At 45.5% G+C, this 21,312-nt stretch overlaps 2 protein-coding genes across 8 annotated transcripts in view; both read left to right on the top strand.

The window, feature by feature from the left end:
• Positions 1-1,993: 1,993 nt before the first annotated feature.
• Positions 1,994-6,166, top strand: cld6 (Claudin-6). The gene is given in 2 exon segments (NM_001140452.1): positions 1,994-2,240; positions 4,102-6,166. A coding segment is annotated over 1 exon segment (645 nt). The 5' UTR covers positions 1,994-2,240; positions 4,102-4,400; the 3' UTR covers positions 5,046-6,166.
• Positions 6,167-8,489: 2,323 nt separating this feature from the next.
• LOC106606314 (hepatocyte growth factor-regulated tyrosine kinase substrate) overlaps positions 8,490-21,312 on the top strand; it is a 39,973-nt gene continuing 27,150 nt past the window's right edge. For 3 of the 7 annotated variants that reach the window (XM_082976304.1, XM_082976305.1, XM_082976303.1), the window contains exons 1-11: positions 8,490-8,666; positions 9,739-9,823; positions 10,072-10,147; positions 10,635-10,727; positions 15,626-15,743; positions 16,038-16,090; positions 16,199-16,267; positions 16,629-16,753; positions 17,943-18,093; positions 19,384-19,482; positions 19,566-19,661. In XM_082976304.1, coding sequence (XP_082832430.1) covers positions 8,630-8,666; positions 9,739-9,823; positions 10,072-10,147; positions 10,635-10,727; positions 15,626-15,743; positions 16,038-16,090; positions 16,199-16,267; positions 16,629-16,753; positions 17,943-18,093; positions 19,384-19,482; positions 19,566-19,661 — 1,002 coding nt within the window. In that variant the 5' untranslated portion in view covers positions 8,490-8,629. The remainder of the gene's footprint in view (positions 8,667-9,738; positions 9,824-10,071; positions 10,148-10,634; positions 10,728-15,625; positions 15,744-16,037; positions 16,091-16,198; positions 16,268-16,628; positions 16,754-17,942; positions 18,094-19,383; positions 19,483-19,565; positions 19,662-21,312) is intronic. The other 4 variants (XM_082976309.1, XM_082976308.1, XM_082976307.1 and 1 more) reach the window with 3 other exon arrangements.

Below are 21,312 nucleotides of genomic sequence, written 5' to 3'. Positions count from 1 at the left end.
ATTATCATAAATTTTACAATTGCACAGATTTATTCCAATATCATAGTGTGGAAATATATATATAAACACAGGAAGGTCTAGATTTTTATTGAACTGGGCCTTTAAAGTTGTCAGCACCACTAGTGCTCCCATCCACTGCAAGGCTATCCACTATAAGACCATCCATCCACTATTAGACCATCTATCCACTACAAGACCATCCATCCACTATAAGACCATCTATCCACTACAAGACCATCCATCCACTATAAGACCATCTATCCACTACAAGACCATCTATCCACTACAAGACCATCTATCCACTACAAGACCATCTATCCACTACAAGACCATCTATCCACTACAAGACCATCCATCCACTACAAGACCATCCATCCACTACAAGACCATCCATCCACTACAAGACCATCTATCCACTACAAGACCATCTATCCACTACAAGACCATCTATCCACTACAAGACCATCTATCCACTACAAGACCATCTATCCACTACAAGACCATCTATCCACTACAAGACCATCCATCCACTACAAGACCATCTATCCACTACAAGACCATCTATCCACTACAAGACCATCTATCCACTACAAGACCATCTATCCACTATAAGTCCATCTATCCACTATAAGACCATGGTGTTTACCTACGGAGCAGCAAGGGGAACTGCCCCTCCCTGCCTTCAGGCTATGCTCAAATCCTACACCCCAACCTCCCGAGTGGGGCAGCAGCCTAAGGCACTGCATCTCAGTGCTAGAGGCGTCACTACAGAACCTGGTTTGATTCCAGGCTGTATCACAACCGGCCGTGATTGGGAGTCCCATAGGGTGGCGCACAATTTGCTCAGCGTTGTCCGGGTTAGGGTTTGGCCGGGGTAGGCCGTCATTGTAAATAAGAATTTGTTCTTAACTGACTTGCCTAGTTAAATAAAAGTTAAATAAAAAAACCTGAGTACTCTGTTCTGGTCTCTTGGTCCTCCCACCCTTACGGGAGGGCAGCTCCCACTCAGCCCAGTCAAAGCACTCCTCTGTCCTGGCACCCCAATGGTGGAACGAGCTTCCTCATGAAGCTAGGACAGCAGAGTCCCTGCCCATCTTCTGAAAACGTGTGTACCTCTTCAAAGAGTATCTTAAATAAGACATCCCAGTCTTTTTCCCCCTCCATACAACTTAAATTGTACTTCTCTTTTCCTCCAAGCACTGACTTTGCTAATAACTTCTTTATTGAGTTAAAAAGGAACTTACTACGACTGTAATACGTGGTTGTCCCAGCTAGCTATCTTAAGATGAATGCACTAACTGTAAGTCACTCTGGATAAGAGCATCTACTAAATGACTTAAATGTAAAACGTAAAAAGTTCATTTTGATCCCCGTCTGTTCTCCCAGTACTTCCTGTTTCTCTCGTTTGGATAGTTGAATTCTCGTCATTGATTAGCATGGTTAACAGGTTGATGGTTGATTACCACAGCTACAACGGTCCTTTTGTAACTCCTAAAGTTCAAGTTAAAGGCAGGTCTTTAGGAGACATGATTTTCCTCTTTATTTTTCTCTTTCCTTCATGTGAACAGGAGGTAGAATAAGGGAAAGAACTAAACTAGAGCCCTCTGTGACCCGCCTCAGTCACCAACTTCAGTTGAACCCATAAAACATTAGAAACAGGGGGATGAAAAGAACGGCGCACATCAAAGAACAAGAGAACAAAAATATGAAAAAGAAGACAGAATGGGTTGTTGGCCTGGATGGATGGAGGAATGAATGGATGATGGTGTGGGGGGGTCGGAGAGAGAGAACAGCAGTGGAGAACAGCGTGTCATTGTACTTGAACACCAGGCACTGGGAGACACACACACACACACACACACACACACGCTTACACAGACACACTGACAGACACATAAGCGTATGCTTCTACCCACTACCACACAGACTTGCGCTAGCTGGCATCTTAGAGGGCAGCCCTCTCTCCAGTCCTGTCCTGTCCTGGGTGTTGAAGCTAGCTGGATGTTGAAGCTCTTCACCCCTCTGCAGAAGCCAACCTGACCTCTCAGGTCCTCGTTCGTACCTGTGGACTGAGCTGAACCTTCAAGGCCTCTGTCTCTGCCTCCCCCTCAACCAGCCAACCGGCTAACTACATCCACCTCTGACCTATACAACCACAGCACCACAGGACTGCTGAAGAACACGCTGCTTTTCCAACGACTGCTTGGAAGAGGAGGGGAGATCATCACACTACATCTGAGGTGACTAATGTACTCTAATGTATTGTTGGTTGTGTATTGAAAATACTATGGTGTTGGTACAGTCAACAAAAACATATTGGTATTGAAACATTCCACCTCAAGGATAAGAATGTGTATTCCATAGCTTGTTGGACCTGTCTGTGTCAGGATCTCACTGTCTATAAAACTAATCTGTTTATTCTCTTTTAGGATCTCACTGTCTATTATACTAATCTGTTTATTCTCTTTTAGGATCTCACTGTCTATTATACTAATCTGTTAATTCTCTTTTAAGATCTCACTGTCTATAATACTAATCTGTTAATTCTCTTTTAAGATCTCACTGTCTATAATACTAATCTGTTTATTCTCTTTTAGGATCTCACTGTCTATTATACTAATCTGTTTATTCTCTTTTAGGATCTCACTGTCTATAATACTAATCTGTTAATTCTCTTTTAAGATCTCACTGTCTATAATACTAATCTGTTTATTCTCTTTTAAGATCTCACTGTCTATAATACTAATCTGTTTATTCTCTTTTACGATCTCACTGTCAATTACACTAATGTGTTTATTCTCTTTTAGGATCTCACTGTCAATTATACTAATGTGTTCATTCTCTTTTATCATTAGTATGATACTGTAATTTATAAACTGGGTGGTTCGAGCCCTGAATGCTGATTGGCTGAGAGCCATGGTATACCGTATACCACGGTTACGACAAATCATTTATTTTTACTGCTCTAATTACGTTGGTAACAAGTTTATAATAGCAATAAGGCACCTTGGGGGGGGGGGGGGGGGGGGGGGGAATATGGCCAATATACCACGGCTAAGGGCTGTATCCAGGCACTCTGCGTTGCGTTGTGCTTAAGAACAGCCCTTAGCTGGAGTATATAACACCCTCTGGTCTTATTGCTTAAGTATCTGATGCCTGTTCATTTTTTAAACAATGTGGCATGAAACTAGAGAGGGGAATCAAACGTTAAAGGTCCATCCCCTGTTAGACAATATCTTATCCTAATCTTATTTCATCATCCCACTGTGAAGTTTGGATTTACATTTGGTTGAGTTGTCAACTAACCGTGAATTCAACTTGAAATGAACAACAAATGTCACCATGTCATTGGATTTAGGTTAAAAGTTAGGTGGAAAAAGACGAAATGCCCTCACGTTGATGACTTTTTGATCCGATAAGTTTTCCACGTTGATTCAACGTCATCACGTAGATTTTTGGTTGTTGTTGAAATGACATGGAAACAATGTTGATTCAGCCAATTTTTGCCCAGTGGGTTAATCTCTATTCAGTTTTGCCGATACAAGTACTGATTGATCAATCTATTGTATTAGTCCAGCTGTTATTTCTTCCAGTGTCATTAAGACAGTCCAGAACAGAGTTAAACCGAGCTGGGTCCTCAGTCAACAGAGCCTAGGCCCACTGTACCAGTCCTGTATGAAAGCCCTGCTGTGTTCTGATCCTCCTCATGTTTTTCTGAGATAATCCAGTGTTCCGGCCAGGCAGGCATAGCATCTCGTAGCTCCAACACCCACAGCAGCACAGTCAATGGAAACCATTCTCTCTGCTCCTTCGGGTCCACACTGGAATCCAGTCACTCTCAGGCCCTCCCTGCCTGTTTACAAATAGTTATGATAAACATAAGTTACAGTAGCTAAGCACTGTGATTATTTTGACTTTTAAATGTTTATTAATGCTATGTTAATCTGTGTTGGATTCAATAGGATGAATGTTATTTACAGTGATTCATATGATATGCTATTATTCTGGTGGTTTAGAAGTTCATTTGCATAAGTACAGTTCAGAAGTGTCCTCAACTGGATCATTATACTAACCACTGCTTTTATTTCATCTGGTTCTTAGGACGTTTGGCCTTGTCTGTCCCCAGTTGGCCTCAGCATCAACCAGAGAGAAGGAGAGGGGCAAGAAGAAGAAGAGGAGGAAGAGGAAGACATCTGTTTTTCAAGATTTCGGAGGTGCATAGACTTTCCACAGCTTGGGACTATTTTAGTGAGACAAAGAGAAAGGACTTTAACATCCCAGTAACAACCAACGTGGTACAAATACTGACGAAAATCCAGCCAAATTCCGGTAGACATCGTCAACCGTCACCACAACCGTTACTACTACCACAACAACAACAACAGCCTTACACCTTTACCATGGCGACCACCGGCATGCAGCTCCTGGGCCTGGTCTTGTCCCTGGTTGGCTGGGTGGGCGGCTTCCTGGTATGCTCTGTTCCGCTGTGGCGCGTCACCGCCTTCATCGGCAACAACATCGTGACGGCTCAGATCATCTGGGAGGGGCTGTGGATGACCTGCATCGTCCAATCAACGGGCCAGATCCAGTGCAAGGTGTACGACAGTCTCTTGGCCCTTCCCAGCGACATGCAGGCGGCCCGGGGTCTCACCGTGCTCTCCGTCCTCCTCTGTGGCCTGGCCCTGGCTCTAGGTGTGGTGGGGGTAAAGTGCACCAAGTGTATTGGTCAGAATAGTCTGAAGGCTCGTATTGCAAGGATATCCGGCTTTCTGTTTGGCATCGCTGGGTTTCTCTACCTGGTTCCTATCTGCTGGACGGCCCACTCCATTATCAGGGACTTCTATGATCCCCACGTGGCCGCGCCGCACAAGAGAGAGCTAGGCCCCGCCCTATACCTGGGCTGGGGGGCGTCGGCCTTGCTCCTGATTGGTGGGTCGCTGTTGTATGCGGGGTCGAGTCCTCCCGGCATCCCCGGGTCTCCGACCTTCAGCAGCGAAAGCAGCCCCCGTAGAGGACCTGCCGCTCAGGTCAAAGGTTACGTCTGATCGGAATGCCACAAAACACCCCATGATTCCGAGAATCTATGATTCCATGATTCCGCCCTGACAACATGAAAAACCCTCCTCTTTTAGTATTTATACTTTTTAATACTTTGGAATGTTCATGTTATTATTATTCGGTGGTGCTTTTCCTCATTCTTTCAAAAGATGCACTAGGAGGTTATGAAGGGAATTGTGAAATCATTTTGTTATTTCATGTGTCCCTGTTGTCCTCCGATAACCCTATTATCCGTCAGTCTGTCTGTCAGTGTAAAACCCAATAAAATCACCTGTCTTTCAATTCCTCTCTGGGAAACTCCTCTGTGTGAGTTCATCTATTCTAGGATACAGTAGCCTATATTCGCTTCAAACCAAAGGATTAGAAATGATGGTCACCAAGAGTAAATGTCTTGGCATTGTAGTGCGCCAATGGAACATGTTGTCATGTACCATTGTGCACTGTGAGTGGTGGTGCAGATTGGAACGGAACAATAGAACAATGGGGAACTGTGTACGTGTGTACGTCTGTGAGTGTGTGGTGTAGCGCTGATGGAGAGAGCACCAGCGAATGGTCTTTTTCCCAACCAGCTACCACTCATCCTCCCATCAGGCCATCACTACAGACTGTACAATTATCTCCATGTTTCAATGTCTCCAGTCCAGTCTAGATATCAAAACCGGGGTCCTGTCCTCAGTTCTTAGGGGACACTGCCCGCGTCTCAAATACCACCCTATTCCCTATACAGTTCAATGCTTTTGATGGAAGCATAGAGCTCTGGTTTAAAACTAGTGCACTACAATGGGCTCTGATCAAACGAAGTGCACTATATAGGGAATAGGGTTCAATTTAAGACTCAGACTGGGTCCAGTCCAGCAGAACCAGGCTCCTCACAAATGATTGGCCATACACCGTAAGACAGGGTTCGTCAACTAGGTTTTTGCCTCGGGACCAAAAAGTTTTCTGAGCTAATAGGTGGCGGGCCGGAACCTAATTAGCATATAATACGAGCAAAGTTAAAAGGCTACACTACAAATGGAACAACATTGTTTTTGAACACATGATTAATACGGAATACATTTAATGACAATAACATACTCGTTTTGAATTGATTAAACTCGTAAAATCACCAGTGTCTTCTTATTCAGTTATTATTTTGTGTATTTCTCTGTGCATTGATTGGTGGGAAAAACAGCTCTACATAGTCTACTGTAGTCTACACTAGTTTTATTTATGTCAACATTCGTTCAGAACAATTACCTTCCATATACTGGAAGATCTGATGTCAAATCTCCAAACTGTTGATTGAGTACATTACAAGAAATTACAAACATCTCTCCATTCAAACGGTAAGCGTGTGTGTTTTGTCGAAGCATGTCATGTGGGATGTGTTGAGCCCCAGTAATACATATTGTATTCATGAGACATAGTTGACATCCTTCAGATTCTACAGTGCAGCGCTGTTATAGCTACTTTAATTTGATAAGCCATTTCATAAGATCTATCCATCTTACAAATATGCCAACCCACATCACTGGCAGGAATAATGACTATCAATGTATTATATATAAATGCAGATTTCATTAACTGTACAGCAGCAGATACGCATCACAGTGCATAGCATGTAGCCTCTTAGTGTAGGTATATAAGTAAATCAAGTAACATATTTTAAACACACACATTCTACTTTTAATTAAAGTAGAACGTCTGCACACAAAATGGTATCCATCTCATTAAATGAAACACATGTTGTCATCTGCTATAAGCAGTTGTTTATACATGATCTTGTTTCTTTGACTGGTGGGTGGTGAGGACTCTCTTGGCAGCTTGTCTCTCTCTGTGTCTAGCCTTACCAGCTAATAGTAGAGGCTAGTAGACAGCAGTGGTGGAAAAAGTACCCAATTGTCATACTTGAGTAAAAGTAAAGATACCTTAAAAGAAAATGACTCAAGTAAAAGTGAAAGTCAACCAGTAAAATACTACTTGAGTAAAAGTGTAAAAGTATTTGTTTTTAAATGTATTTAAGCATCAAAAGTAAAAGTATAAATCATTTAAAATTCCTCATATTAAGCAAACCATACGACACCATTTTCTTTTTTTTTTTTTTTAATTTACGGATATCCAGGAGCACAGTTCAACACTCAGACATAATTTACAAATGAAGCATTTGTGTTTAGTGAGTCTGCCAGATCAGAGGCAGTAGGGATGACCAGGGATGTTCTCTTGATAAGTGCGTGAATTAGACAATTTTCCTGTCCTGCTAAGCATTAAAAATGTGACGAGTACTTTCGGGTGTCAGGGAAAATGTAAGGAGTAAAAAGTATATTATTTTATTTAGGAATGTAGTGGTAAAAGTTGTAAAAAATATTAATAGTAAAGTACAGATACCCCCAAAAAACTACTTAGGTAGTACTTTAAAGTATTTTTACTTAAGTACTTTACACCACTAGTAGACAGCCTTCCTCTCTCTGTGTCCAGCCCTACTAGCTAACAGTAGAGGCTAGTAGAGACGGAGACACAATGCCACTGTATGGAGCATCAGGAGCACAGCCACAACAATGGCCTCCAGTGTTGTGAGTGCCAGGTAGTGACTCATACATAGAAATATAATCCACAGAAAAGGGCTTGGAACCTCTAACCCTGGCAATTTGACTGGTAAACTCATGGGTACACTCACATTGGCTGCCAGTCCACCCATAATGCCATCATTGACTTGAATGGGGTGGGTCGTTCTATGCATTCTGCTTCTATGTACTCATCTATGACCCAAGTAGACCTATGTATACCAGTGTAGGGAGGAGGAGAGTGTGATGAAATATAGCAAGGCAGTTCCCATTATTCCTCATAACAATGTGATGGAATGGATAGATGGCTGGAGAGGGCCTGATCACACTTGATGACGTAGGCCTATACCACAGGAGGCTGCTTACTGGAGGATGGCTCATAATAATGGCCGGAATTGCACAAACGGAATGGCATCAACCACATGGAAACCATGTGTTTTATGTATTTGCTACCAGTCCTCCCCAATTAAAGTGCCACCAACCTCCTGTGGCCTAGACACATAGGTTGCAGCTCCACCACCCACCAACACTTAATGATCCCTCTCTTCTCTTGAACAATTTCATGTCAATTAAATTGGCTCACACAGGTAGACTGTGATGGGCCTCTGATTTGTTCTCTAAATTAAATGTCTCCCTATATTTCACTTTATCAAACTGAGTAGAATTTAGGCGAACTGATCAGAAAACCGCCATTGGTGAGGATTTATTGAGTACCCAGTAGGGTTAGCTTGTTGCACCGTCTTAAATGTTCCTCGGTCAAACGTAATGTTATGGAACCCATGTCCACTTGAATAAACTGTACACAACCATGTCCCCATGTACAATCACCTCTTCAGACTCTAGGGGGCAACGTCGCAATACTTTTAGGAATAGACGGACTTCACCGAACCACAGAGTTTCTAAACCCGACACGGGAAGTAGGAATAACTTTGCAGCTGGCTAGCGAGCTTTACAGTGGATGTGTCAAATACTTTTTGATTGACCAAAAAATAACGTCTCGACAGCTAGCCTGAATCATTGGATCAGCCATGGGAAAGGGTGGTGGTACATTTGAGAGGCTTCTTGGTAAGATATGAGTATCTAAACATTTTACACCGGTGATTGTTTTTGCGTATTGTTTTGGCAGTCGTTTGAGGCTGTGACACAGCCCTGCTAACATTAGCTAGCTACCTAGCTAAACTTAGCATTGTCTGTGTTCAGTTTGACGATAGGCCGAGGCCTCTAATCGAGAATCGTCTTTTCTATCGAGTATTTCAGTGTAACTGCTTATCAATAACATGTCATTTAATCTACCAAAAGCTATGCTTACATGCCTCGCATTTTGCTCTGTACCCGGAAAGTGTCTAGCCTAGGTTAGCTTGGCTAGCTAGCATGCTAACAACGCAATCAGAAGATGTGTGGGTTCGCTGCGCCCTGTGTTGGTATAATAAACTAAGGCCGAAGGTTTGTGTCGATCATAATAACATACAGGCTCATTCCCGGTCACCAACGTTTCCTCTTAGTTTTGCAACAGCCGCAAGCTAGTTAGTTACTGTGTAGAAATGCATTCCACAACAACACACCTTGATCCACTCCCTAGTAATCACTAACTAGGCCTACCCCACCCCCATCATTTACTGTATGGAGAAATCCGCTGTTTCATACCTACAGTGATCGTATAATATGATCAGTTACATTTGTATAGGCCCACACGCCATCCCTGGACATGTTCATATTGTAGTCGGAACTCTGAATTGAAATGTGATGTGGGAAAGGCTGCTTTCTCAGTCATTAATGATTTCGATTAGGCCCTAGTCACATTAATCAATATCACCTGCTCACAAGCAAACACACAATTCTACTGTTTAGAGAAATAGCCTATGCTTTCAGGTGTAAGGTTTTGTCTTATTCACCCTGGTTAAAAGACCCTCACACTTCTCTTTTCTTACTAACACTGACTTAGCTGATAATTACTTTATTGAGGAAAAATGAACTTGCTACGACTGTGATATGTGGTTGTCCCACCTAGCTATCTTAAGATCAATGCACTGACTGTAAGTCGCTCTGGATAACGTTGTCTGCTGAATGACGTAAATGTTGATGATGATCTTGAATGAAAGACATGTGAGACAGTGAACCCTCTTCTCTCTGTCTGCAGATAAAGCAACCAGTCAGCTGCTGCTGGAGACAGACTGGGAGTCCATCCTGCAGATCTGTGATCTCATTCGTCAAGGAGACACACAGTGAGTAGTAGAGTGCCGAGTACACCACAGCCCTGATCAAATACTTAGTATCCTTCCTTCCTTCCTTCCTTCTGGTAATCACTAGCCTAATCTCTGTGATTGGATAATTGCAGTGGAGAGGTCCTTAAGTGTTTCCATGACAAGGCCTAGGAAGGAAGGAACCATTTGAAAATAATTGGAACTAGCCCCATGTTTCTCCACACGATAGAAGTGTGTCTGGTCTGATCAAAGTCTTTCTCTTCCTGCAGGGCGAAGTATGCCATCGGAGCCATTAAGAAGAAGCTGATGGATAAGAACCCGCATGTGGCCCTCTATGGTCTTGAGGTGGGTTACTAGACTGACCAGTGCTGCATGGATCTACGCTGAACCGCTTGTAATGACACAGTCATAACCTTCTAGTGCTCCTTAAAGGATGGCTTGATCAATTATTCAAATTGGGCCATATTGAGACGTTTTGAATAATAAATGCGTTGATGAAATGATATCCAGATTTATACCCCTCGATCACAGCGACAGCGTCATTCCATTTTGGTACACCAGAGGTACGTTCGTTTCCAATGGAAGTGCTTTCTGTGTGGTGTATGGTCGTCAGACTGTATGCCGTAGACGGTTTGACAGAAATGGTAGCAGAAGGTGAATGTTGAACTTTTGTTGCACACCTATCCAGATGATGCTGCGGAACATTTTGCGCAGTGACGCTGTCGGTGTAACCAAGGTGATAGGCTAGTTCCATAGTAAAAAGTCTGACGTGAGGCTTAATTAGGCTCCTGTGTTGTGAAGTGTGATTATGAGTGTTTCTTCCACCTGTCAGGTGTTGGAGTCAGTAGTGAAGAACTGTGGTCAGACGGTCCATGATGAGGTGGCCTGTAAAACCACCATGGAGGAGCTGAAGGATCTATTGAAGGTGACCCTGTCTTGATTCACCCCTTCTTCACCACCTCCACCCCCTCTACACCACCTCCACCCCATCTACACCACCCCCTCTACACCACCTCCACCCCCTCTACACCACCCCTTCTACACCACCTCCACCCCATCTACACCACCCCCTCTACACCACCTCCCACCCCCTCTACACCACCCCCTCTACACCACCTCCACCCCATCTACACCACCCCCTCTACACCACCTCCACCCCCTCTACACCTTCCATTCAGCTCTGCCATGCCCCATCTTTCTTAGCGTCATAGCAGTCTTTCACTTCCATTGTTTTCCAGCTGGGGCACAAAGGTTCACAGGTCAACATCAAGGGCCTCTTAAACCAAACGTTTCAATTGTAACCAACTGAAGCCAAATCATTTTAAGCAGGTTACTCAGATGATTCTCTCTCTTACCCTCCCACTCTCCACTTGCTCAGTTCCAGGGAAGCTCCATTGAGACCTGGATGACCCCATTCTGATGGGTCATTCCTTAAAACAAGTGATGGAGTCAGGCCTAATGGTGTCATGTCCTTACCCTTACCTCCACTCCTTGTTGTATAGGAGTGTTACTCTAGAGTGGACTAGTCTGCTGTGGTCTTCTACAGGCCTATATCCCATCCATCTCCTCCTTGGGTTACTTCCATTCACACAGCTCTCATAGGGCCAGTTATGTTTGTGCTGAGCCAAGAGGATGAAGGGACAGGAACAGTTATGTTTGTGCTGAGCCAAGAGGATGAAGGGACAGGAACAGTTATGTTTGTGCTGAGCCAAGAGGATGAAGGGACAGGAACAGTTATGTTTGTGCTGAGCCAAGAGAATGAAGGGACAGGAACAGTTATGTTTGTGGTGAGCCAAGAGGATGAAGGGACAGGAACAGTTATGTTTGTGCTGAGCCAAGAGGATGAAGGGACAGGAACAGTTATGTTTGTGCTGAGCCAAGAGGATGAAGGGACAGGAACAGTTATGTTTGTGCTGAGCCAAGAGGATGAAGGGACAGGAACAGTTATGTTTGTGCTGAGCCAAGAGGATGAAGGGACAGGAACAGTTATGTTTGTGCTGAGCCAAGAGATGATGAAGGGACAGGAACAGTTATGTTTGTGCTGAGCCAAGAGATGATGAAGGGACAGGAACAGTTATGTTTGTGGTGAGCCAAGAGGATGAAGGGACAGGAACAGTTATGTTTGTGCTGAGCCAAGAGATGATGAAGGGACAGGAACAGTTATGTTTGTGCTGAGCCAAGAGGATGAAGGGACAGGAACAGTTATGTTTGTGGTGAGCCAAGAGATGATGAAGGGACAGGAACAGTTATGTTTGTGCTGAGCCAAGAGGATGAAGGGACAGGAACAGTTATGTTTGTGGTGAGCCAAGAGGATGAAGGGACAGGAACAGTTATGTTTGTGCTGAGCCAAGAGGATGAAGGGACAGGAACAGTTATGTTTGTGGTGAGCCAAGAGGATGAAGGGACAGGAACAGTTATGTTTGTGCTGAGCCAAGAGGATGAAGGGACAGGAACAGTTATGTTTGTGGTGAGCCAAGAGATGATGAAGGGACAGGAACAGTTATGTTTGTGCTGAGCCAAGAGATGATGAAGGGACAGGAACAGTTATGTTTGTGCTGAGCCAAGAGGATGAAGGGACAGGAACAGTTATGTTTGTGCTGAGCCAATTGAATGAAGGGACAGGAACAGTTATGTTTGTGGTGAGCCAAGAGATGATGAAGGGACAGGAACAGTTATGTTTGTGGTGAGCCAAGAGGATGAAGGGACAGGAACAGTTATGTTTGTGCTGAGCCAAGAGATGATGAAGGGACAGGAACAGTTATGTTTGTGGTGAGCCAAGAGGATGAAGGGACAGGAACAGTTATGTTTGTGCTGAGCCAAGAGGATGAAGGGACAGGAACAGTTATGTTTGTGGTGAGCCAAGAGGATGAAGGGACAGGAACAGTTATGTTTGTGCTGAGCCAAGAGATGATGAAGGGACAGGAACAGTTATGTTTGTGCTGAGCCAAGAGATGATGAAGGGACAGGAACAGTTATGTTTGTGCTGAGCCAATTGAATGAAGGGACAGGAATCAAACTACACATTAGAATAATAAAAAAGTTAGCATTTCAATTTATGTCAGAAAAGGAATGTCTTGGTTTTATGTCGGCTGTCAGTTTTACAAGATACAACTTATTCTGATCTCAGTGTAGAAACTGGGAGTGTTAGGCTGCAGCACTGAAGTACTAATCCAATCACGTGAGGGTTTCTTGTGGACGAGGCTGAAGTTCTCCCTAGACACTGATCTTGGGTCAGTTTTGCATCCCCCCCCACTAACGGTTAAGGATTGAAGTGGGGGAGGGGAAGCTGACCCTAGATCTGAACCTAGAGGTAACTTCACCCCGGAGTGCTCCTTGTGGAAGGAATGCCCTCCCTGGCTCTTGAACTCTTGTGGTTTAGTTGGTTAAGGAGGGAGGCTAAGACTAGGCCGTGACCCAGTCAGCTGACATGGACTTGCTTCCCAAATTACACTTTCCCCTTGTGCACTACTTTTGACCAGGGCCCATATAGGACTCTGGTATAAAGTAGTGCACTATGTAGGGAATAGGGTGCTGTTTGGGACCAGAACAGCTGTAATAACACAAGACACCTCTCCCTCTGCTCTGCTTTCTCCACCGTGTCTAGATAGCAGACGTGTTCATGGTCCCTCTATACTGAAATCAGCTTCATGGCCAGCTACAGTTTGTACTAGTTTTCACACACACAGTGTGATCTGTCTGGGGGATATGTCTGAGCCTTGTGCTGCTGACTCCAATCCTTATGACCTTTTCACCCTGCGTCTTAGCCTGATAATCACCCACTGGTGCTGTAGTGAACTGAAGACCTGGGTTCAAATAGGGTTAGAAGTCTTTCAAATATTTCTGGTGTTTTGCATAAACCTGTCTGGAGTGCCAGAATCTGCAGGGTTTGCCATTTTCAGACTATTCTATTGGTTCCATTGCTCCAGGTGAGCTAAGTCAAGCCTTGATCAAATCTATGAAAGGATTTTCAAATAGTATTTGAACCCAAGTCTGCTGTAGTCTGACAGCCTGGGAGCTGGCCAGAGGTCATTCAGTGTTCCACATAGAAATGTAGCCTAATGAGTGGAGTTGACACGATTCCTTACATTACTGTCAATTGTATGTTCTACACAATGCATTTCTATCTGCAATGTTCAGAATAAGATACATTTTATGAATAAAACTGAAATCAGTCTCTATTTTTATTTAAAAAAAAATATTAAACCGTTATTTAACTAGGCAAGTCAGTTAAGAACAAATTCTTATTTTCAATGACGGCCTAGGAACAGTACCTGTTCTACACAACGCATATCTATCTGATTGTGAATGGTATGTTAAGGGTGCACCCTCTTGAACAGTTCATTTGCATACACTATACAGCATGACATTGCAGTCTTTTGATTGGCTCCCCACCCTTGTCAGGTGACCTTCTGTTGACTTCCTGATGGTGATGTCATAGCTTGGTCACATGCTGATTCAGGTCAGACAGACTGAGGGACTTCCCAGCACAAGTCTCTCCTCTCTGTGAGAGAACACAGCAAGACACTGAACATTTAGTCTCTGAAGTGACGTATGGAATGGGATTATTTAGGGGGAAAAGGACTGAAGGAAACCTTTTAGTTTGAAGTATTTCTCTAGAGACTTATTGGTCTGGTAAAACAAGTCTCTCTAGCCAGGTTAGAACCTTGTTTCAGTCTAGATGCATTCATATCGTATTATTATTATTATTATGGTATACCTTAGTATTGTCTTCTATTTTGGAAGAAGGAAGTGTTGTGTTTGTAAGGGGACTGAGGTGCCCAATTAAAATAAATAATAATGTTTCACTTAATATAGAGAAATGTTTTTAAATGCAGTGTATCTGTCTATAAAATATGTACTTGTGAAGTTGTACTCAGTGAATGGTGATGTGTATCTGTACTGTGACTGTAACTCAGTGAGTGGTGATGTACTACAGTGTATCTGTACTGTAACTGTAACTCAGTGAGTGGTGATGTACTACAGTGTATCTGTACTGTGACTGTAACTCAGTGAGTGGTGATGTACTACAGTGTATCTGTACTGTAACTGTAACTCAGTGAGTGGTGATATACTACAGTGTATCTGTACTGTGACTGTAACTCAGTGAGTGGTGATGTGTTACAGTGTATCTGTACTGTGACTGTAACTCAGTGAGTGGTGATGTACTACAGTGTATCTGTACTGTGACTGTAACTCAGTGAGTGGTGATGTGTTACAGTGTATCTGTACTGTAACTGTAACTCAGTGAGTGGTGATATACTACAGTGTATCTGTACTGTAACTGTAACTCAGTGAGTGGTGATGTACTACAGTGTATCTGTACTGTGACTGTAACTCAGTGAGTGGTGATGTACTACAGTGTATCTGTACTGTGACTGTAACTCAGTGAGTGGTGATGTGTATCTGTACTGTGACTGTAACTCAGTGAGTGGTGATGTGTTACAGTGTATCTGTACTGTGACTGTAACTCAGTGAGTGGTGATGTACTACAGTGTATCTGTACTGTGACTGTAACTCAGTGAGTGGTGATGTACTACAGTGTATCTGTACTGTGACTGTAACTCAGTGAGTGGTGATGTGTTACAGTGTATCTGTACTGTGACTGTAACTCAGTGAGTGGTGATGTGTTACAGTGTATCTGTACTGTGACTGTAACTCAGTGAGTGGTGATGTGTTACAGTGTATCTGTACTGTAACTGTAACTTAGTGAGTGGTGATGTACTACAGTGTATCTGTACTGTGACTGTAACTCAGTGAGTGGTGATGTGTATCTGTACTGTAACTGTAACTCAGTGAGTGGTGATGTACTGCCCCTTGAAACAGACGGAGCCCAACGTGAGGAATAAGATCCTTTACCTGATCCAGGCCTGGGCCCACGCCTTCCGCAACGAGCCCAAATACAAGGTGGTTCAGGACACGTACCAGATCATGAAGGTGGAGGGTAAGTCAGATCCCAGATCAGCCCCTAGCCCCCTAGACACTCCTGAAGACCTGAGAAGATTGGCTCGGTGGAAGTAACATAGTGGCAGCTCTTTGGCATTTTGCTCTCATCCCTTCCTCTCAGGTGTCCTCAGGTGTTCCATAGGGTCTGGAGGTTGGCTATGATCTGGGATTCAGACACACAGTCACTAACACACAGCAAACAGAAATGAGCAGTGTCACAGTAAATATTAATCTTGTATTAATAAACCTTTATCATGTATTGTTGGACATCCTGTATCTCCTGTTGTTCCAGGTCACGTGTTTCCGGAGTTCAAGGAGAGTGATGCCATGTTTGCTGCAGAGAGAGTAAGTCTTCCTCTCACTGATGTTATTCTGGTTTGATACATCCTTACTACTGAATGTTCTCAGCTTGTTAGGAGGATCTCTAATGTCTCTCTCTCTCTGTGTGTCCAGGCTCCAGATTGGGTGGATGCGGAGGAGTGTCATCGCTGCCGGGTTCAGTTTGGAGTGATGACTAGAAAGGTAAGGCAACATGGCAGTCTGGCGGAATGACGGACTGGCGGACTCCTGTTGCATCACCACTGCAGAGCCTGTGGTCAGATCTTCTGTCTGTCTGACATTCTCTCCCTCCTGTTGCATCACCACTGCAGAGCCTGTGGTCAGATCTTCTGTCTGTCTGACATTCTCTCCCTCCTGTTGCAGCACCACTGTAGAGCCTGTGGTCAGATCTTCTCTCTGACATTCTCTCCCTCCTGTTGCAGCACCACTGTAGAGCCTGTGGTCAGATCTTCTGTCTGACATTCTCTCCCTCCTGTTGCAGCACCACTGTAGAGCCTGTGGTCAGATCTTCTGTCTGTCTGACATTCTCTCCCTCCTGTTGCAGCACCACTGTAGAGCCTGTGGTCAGATCTTCTGTGGGAAATGTTCCTCCAAGTACTCCACCATCCCCAAGTTTGGCATCGAGAAGGAAGTGCGTGTGTGTGAGCCCTGCCACGAGCTGCTCAACAAGTGAGTTACCGGGCTAGAGAGAGAGAGAGTTACCGGGCTAGAGAGAGAGAGAGTTACCGGGCTAGAGAGAGAGAGAGTTACCGGGCTAGAGAGAGAGAGAGTTACCGGGCTAGAGAGAGAGAGAGTTACCGGGCTAGAGAGAGAGAGAGTTACCGGGCTAGAGAGAGAGAGAGTTACCGGGCTAGAGAGAGAGAGAGTTACCGGGCTAGAGAGAGAGAGAGTTACCGGGCTAGAGAGAGTGAGTGAGGGAGAGTTACCGGGCTAGTGAGGGAGAGTTACCGGGCTAGAGAGAGAGCGTGAGGGAGAGTTACCGGGCTAGAGAGAGAGCGTGAGGGAGAGTTACCGGGCTAGAGAGAGAGCGTGAGGGAGAGTTACCGGGCTAGAGAGAGAGCGTGAGGGAGAGTTACCGGGCTAGAGAGAGAGCGTGAGGGAGAGTTACCGGGCTAGAGAGAGAGCGTGAGGGAGAGTTACCGGGCTAGAGAGAGAGCGTGAGGGAGAGTTACCGGGCTAGAGAGAGAGCGTGAGGGAGAGTTACCGGGCTAGAGAGAGAGCGTGAGGGAGAGTTACCGGGCTAGAGAGAGAGCGTGAGGGAGAGTTACCGGGCTAGAGAGAGAGCGTGAGGGAGAGTTACCGGGCTAGCGTGAGGGAGAGTTACCGGGCTAGAGTGAGGGAGAGTTACCGGGCTAGAGTGAGGGAGAGTTACCGGGCTAGAGTGAGGGAGAGTTACCGGGCTAGAGTGAGGGAGAGTTACCGGGCTAGAGAGAGAGCGTGAGGGAGAGTTACCGGGCTAGAGAGAGAGAGAGATACCGGGCTAGAGAGAGAGAGAGATACCGGGCTAGAGAGAGAGAGAGAGAGAGAGAGAGTTAGTTACCGGGCTAGAGAGCGAGAGACTCAGCCAAAACCACCCTAAATTCCATTTCGTCAGCCTGTATATTTAAAATGTCCCACTTCAGCCTTCATAGAGCATTTGGTCAGCCTGTAGAAGTTGTTGTTCTAGTGGTATAATTTCATGTGGTGGGTAGGTACAGTTAATGAATGATCTGTATACGTGGGATCTTCTACTGTAAATACCATTCTGCTGCTCAGTACCCGTCGGTATCCATCCATCCAGTTTATTGTCCAACGACCTCTGACTCACCAAGTTGTGTGTCTGACCCCTGACCTCCCTTCTGACCCCTCTCCTCACCAGCCACCCTTCCCTCTCTCCCCCGCCTAGGAAAGCTGAAGGGGGTAAACCAGTTGGGACATCCACCTCCGTGGCCCCAGGCCCGGCAGAGCTGCCGCCAGAGTACCTGACCAGCCCCCTGTCCCAGCAGTCTCAGGTAGTGGTCCAGGAAACAGTAAGTGAATGTGTGGCCTAAGAGATGACCCCCTGGTGGTGATAGCCAGGGTCAAGCTGCCTTAATCCCAAATGGCACCCTATTCCCTACATAGTGCACTACTTTGGGCTGTGACCACCAGAGCTCTATGGTAGTGCACTATATAGGGAGTAGGGTTTCATTTCAAGTGCAGACCCAGACAGTCTCATCCTCCCCAATAGAGACGATGTATGGGATCAGTTTAACATGCCATAAACTACAACATGGGAGTTGTAGTTTGATGAGCTTTTTTGGGGGGGGTTGTACTTTGACGTGATAAAATGATTCCCAATGATCACCAATCATCTCCCTCCCCCTCGAACACACAGAAAACAAGTCTTTGTTATTAGATTCTTATAAGGCCCACCTGCTATCTCCCGTTTGTCTTTCTCCTAACTCTCCCTGCCTCCTTGACCACGGTGGGATCCCAGGTTGTTAGTGTTTACAGTGAGGCTGCTCCTACATACATGCCCCTTGGTTGGAGAGCGAGGTAGCAGGAGTGTTCCCTTCCTCTGCAGTCTGGGGGTTTAGATGTCTGTAGGACTGTTTTAACCTTAACCATCAATCCTGGAACTGCAATAATATGATAAAGCAATATTCTGAAAAGTGAAGCACAACTGCAATGAACACCACCTGGAATGCAGCCATTGGCTTGGCTTATTACCCAATGCCCACCCTGCTTTACCTTCCCTGGTGTTTCTCCTCATACTTCTCCTCCCTGGCCCTCTCCCCTGGGGGCCTCCCTGTTCCTCCCTGGCCCTCTCCCCTGGGGGCCTCCCTGTTCCTCCCTGGCCCTCTCCCCTGGGGGCCTCCCTGTTCCTCCCTGGCCCTCTCCCCTGGGGGCCTCCCTGTTCCTCCCTGGCCCTCTCGCCTCGGGGCCTCCCTGTTCCTCCCTGGCCCTCTCGCCTCGGGGCCTCCCTGTTCCTCCCTGGCCCTCTCCCCTGGGGGCCTCCCTGTTCCTCCCTGGCCCTCTCGCCTCGGGGCCTCCCTGTTCCTCCCTGGCCCTCTCGCCTCGGGGCCTCCCTGTTCCTCCCTGGCCCTCTCCCCTGGGGGCCTCCCTGTTCCTCCCTGGCCCTCTCGCCTCGGGGCCTCCCTGTTCCTCCCTGGCCCTCTCCCCTGGGGGCCTCCCTGTTCCTCCCTGGCCCTCTCCCCTGGGGGCCTCCCTGTTCCTCCCTGGCCCTCTCCCCTGGGGGCCTCCCTGTTCCTCCCTGGCCCTCTCGCCTCGGGGCCTCCCTCCCCTGGGGGTTTCATTTCCCTTCCCTGTCTCACCAGGTGCCCCCCAAACGGGACGAGGCGGCCCTGCAGGAGGAGGAGGAGCTTCAGCTGGCCATCGCCCTATCACAGAGCGAGGCTGAGGAGAAGGAGAGGATGGTGGGTAGTGCTGTATATAAATAAAGGGACTGTAGCTCCACAGTGGGAATGGAAAGACACTGATACATGTTGTGTGTCTACAGAGACAGAAGAACTCGTACGGGGTCTACCCCAAAGCTGACCCCGCCCCAGTCACCTCCTCAGCCCCCCCTGTCAACTCACTCTACTCCTCTCCTGTGGTAAGACTTTCTCTCATCCACTCCCTCATCCTGTCTCTCTATAGATGTACTCTGTGTTAACACCATCCTCTCTCTCTATAGATGTACTCTGTGTTAACACCATCCTATGTCTATAGATGTACTCTGTGTTAACACCATCCTATGTCTATAGATGTACTCTGTGTTAACACCATCCTCTCTCTCTATAGATGTACTGTGTTAACACCATCCTCTCTCTCTATAGATGTACTCTGTGTTAACACCATCCTCTCTCTCTCTATAGATGTACTCTGTGTTAACACCATCCTCTCTCTCTATAGATGTACTGTGTTAACACCATCCTCCCTGTCTATAGATGTACTCTGTGTTAACACCATCCTCTCTCTCTATAGATGTACTGTGTTAACACCATCCTCTCTCTCTATAGATGTACTGTGTTAACACCATCCTCCCTGTCTATAGATGTACTGTGTTAACACCATCCTCTCTCTCTATAGATGTACTCTGTGTTAACACCATCCTCTCTCTCTATAGATGTACTCTGTGTTAACACCATCCTCTCTCTCTATAGATGTACTGTGTTAACACCATCCTCTCTCTCTATAGATGTACTGTTTTAACACCATCCTCCCTGTCTATAGATGTACTCTGTGTTAACACCATCCTCTCTCTCTATAGATGTACTCTGTGTTAACACCATCCTCTCTCTCTATAGATGTACTGTGTTAACACCATCCTCTCTCTCTATAGATGTACTGTTTTAACACCATCCTCCCTGTCTATAGATGTACTCTGTGTTAACACCATCCTCCCTGTCTATAGATGTACTCTGTGTTAACACCATCCTCTCTGTCTATAGATGTACTCTGTGTTAACACCATCCTCTCTCTCTATAGATGTACTCTGTTTTCTACACTAAGTCTTGGTGCCCCACTAAGTCTCTTGTGAAGTAGTACTTAGTAACTGGTACATTATGACGGCTCCATATTATACTGAAATGCTGCACATCTTTTTATCTGAATATTTATTTAGACCCGTAAGTCATCTTTTACAATAACCAGCTAGCTGGTCAAGAGGTGAACAATGAGACATGTACTCTGTCTGTATGTGTTGGTATGTATGGTAACGTGTATATTCAAGTACCACTATACACCTGTAATGACTATGCAGGTACCACTATACACCTGTAATGACTATGCAGGTACCACTATACGCCTGTAATGACTTTGCAGGTACCACTATACGCCTGTAATGACTATGCAGGTACCACTATACGCCTGTAATGACTATGCAGGTACCACTATACGCCTGTAAATGACTATGCAGGTACCACTATACGCCTGTAAATGACTATGCAGGTACCACTATACACCTGTAATGACTATGCAGGTACCACTATACGCCTGTAATGACTTTGCAGGTACCACTATACGCCTGTAATGACTATGCAGGTACCACTATACGCCTGTAATGACTATGCAGGTACCACTATACGCCTGTAAATGACTATGCAGGTACCACTATACGCCTGTAAATGACTATGCAGGTACCACTATACGCCTGTAAATGACTATGCAGGTACCACTATACGCCTGTAATGACTATGCAGGTACCACTATACGCCTGTAATGACTATGCAGGTACCACTATACGCCTGTAATGACTATGCAGG

This window comes from Salmo salar, chromosome 06 (genome assembly GCF_965601325.2).
Source record: "Salmo salar chromosome 06, fSalSal1, whole genome shotgun sequence".
In the NCBI taxonomy this organism is placed as follows: domain Eukaryota; kingdom Metazoa; phylum Chordata; class Actinopteri; order Salmoniformes; family Salmonidae; genus Salmo; species Salmo salar.
Note: the sequence above shows the minus strand (reverse complement) of the source record. Positions and strands in the feature narration are given on the sequence as shown.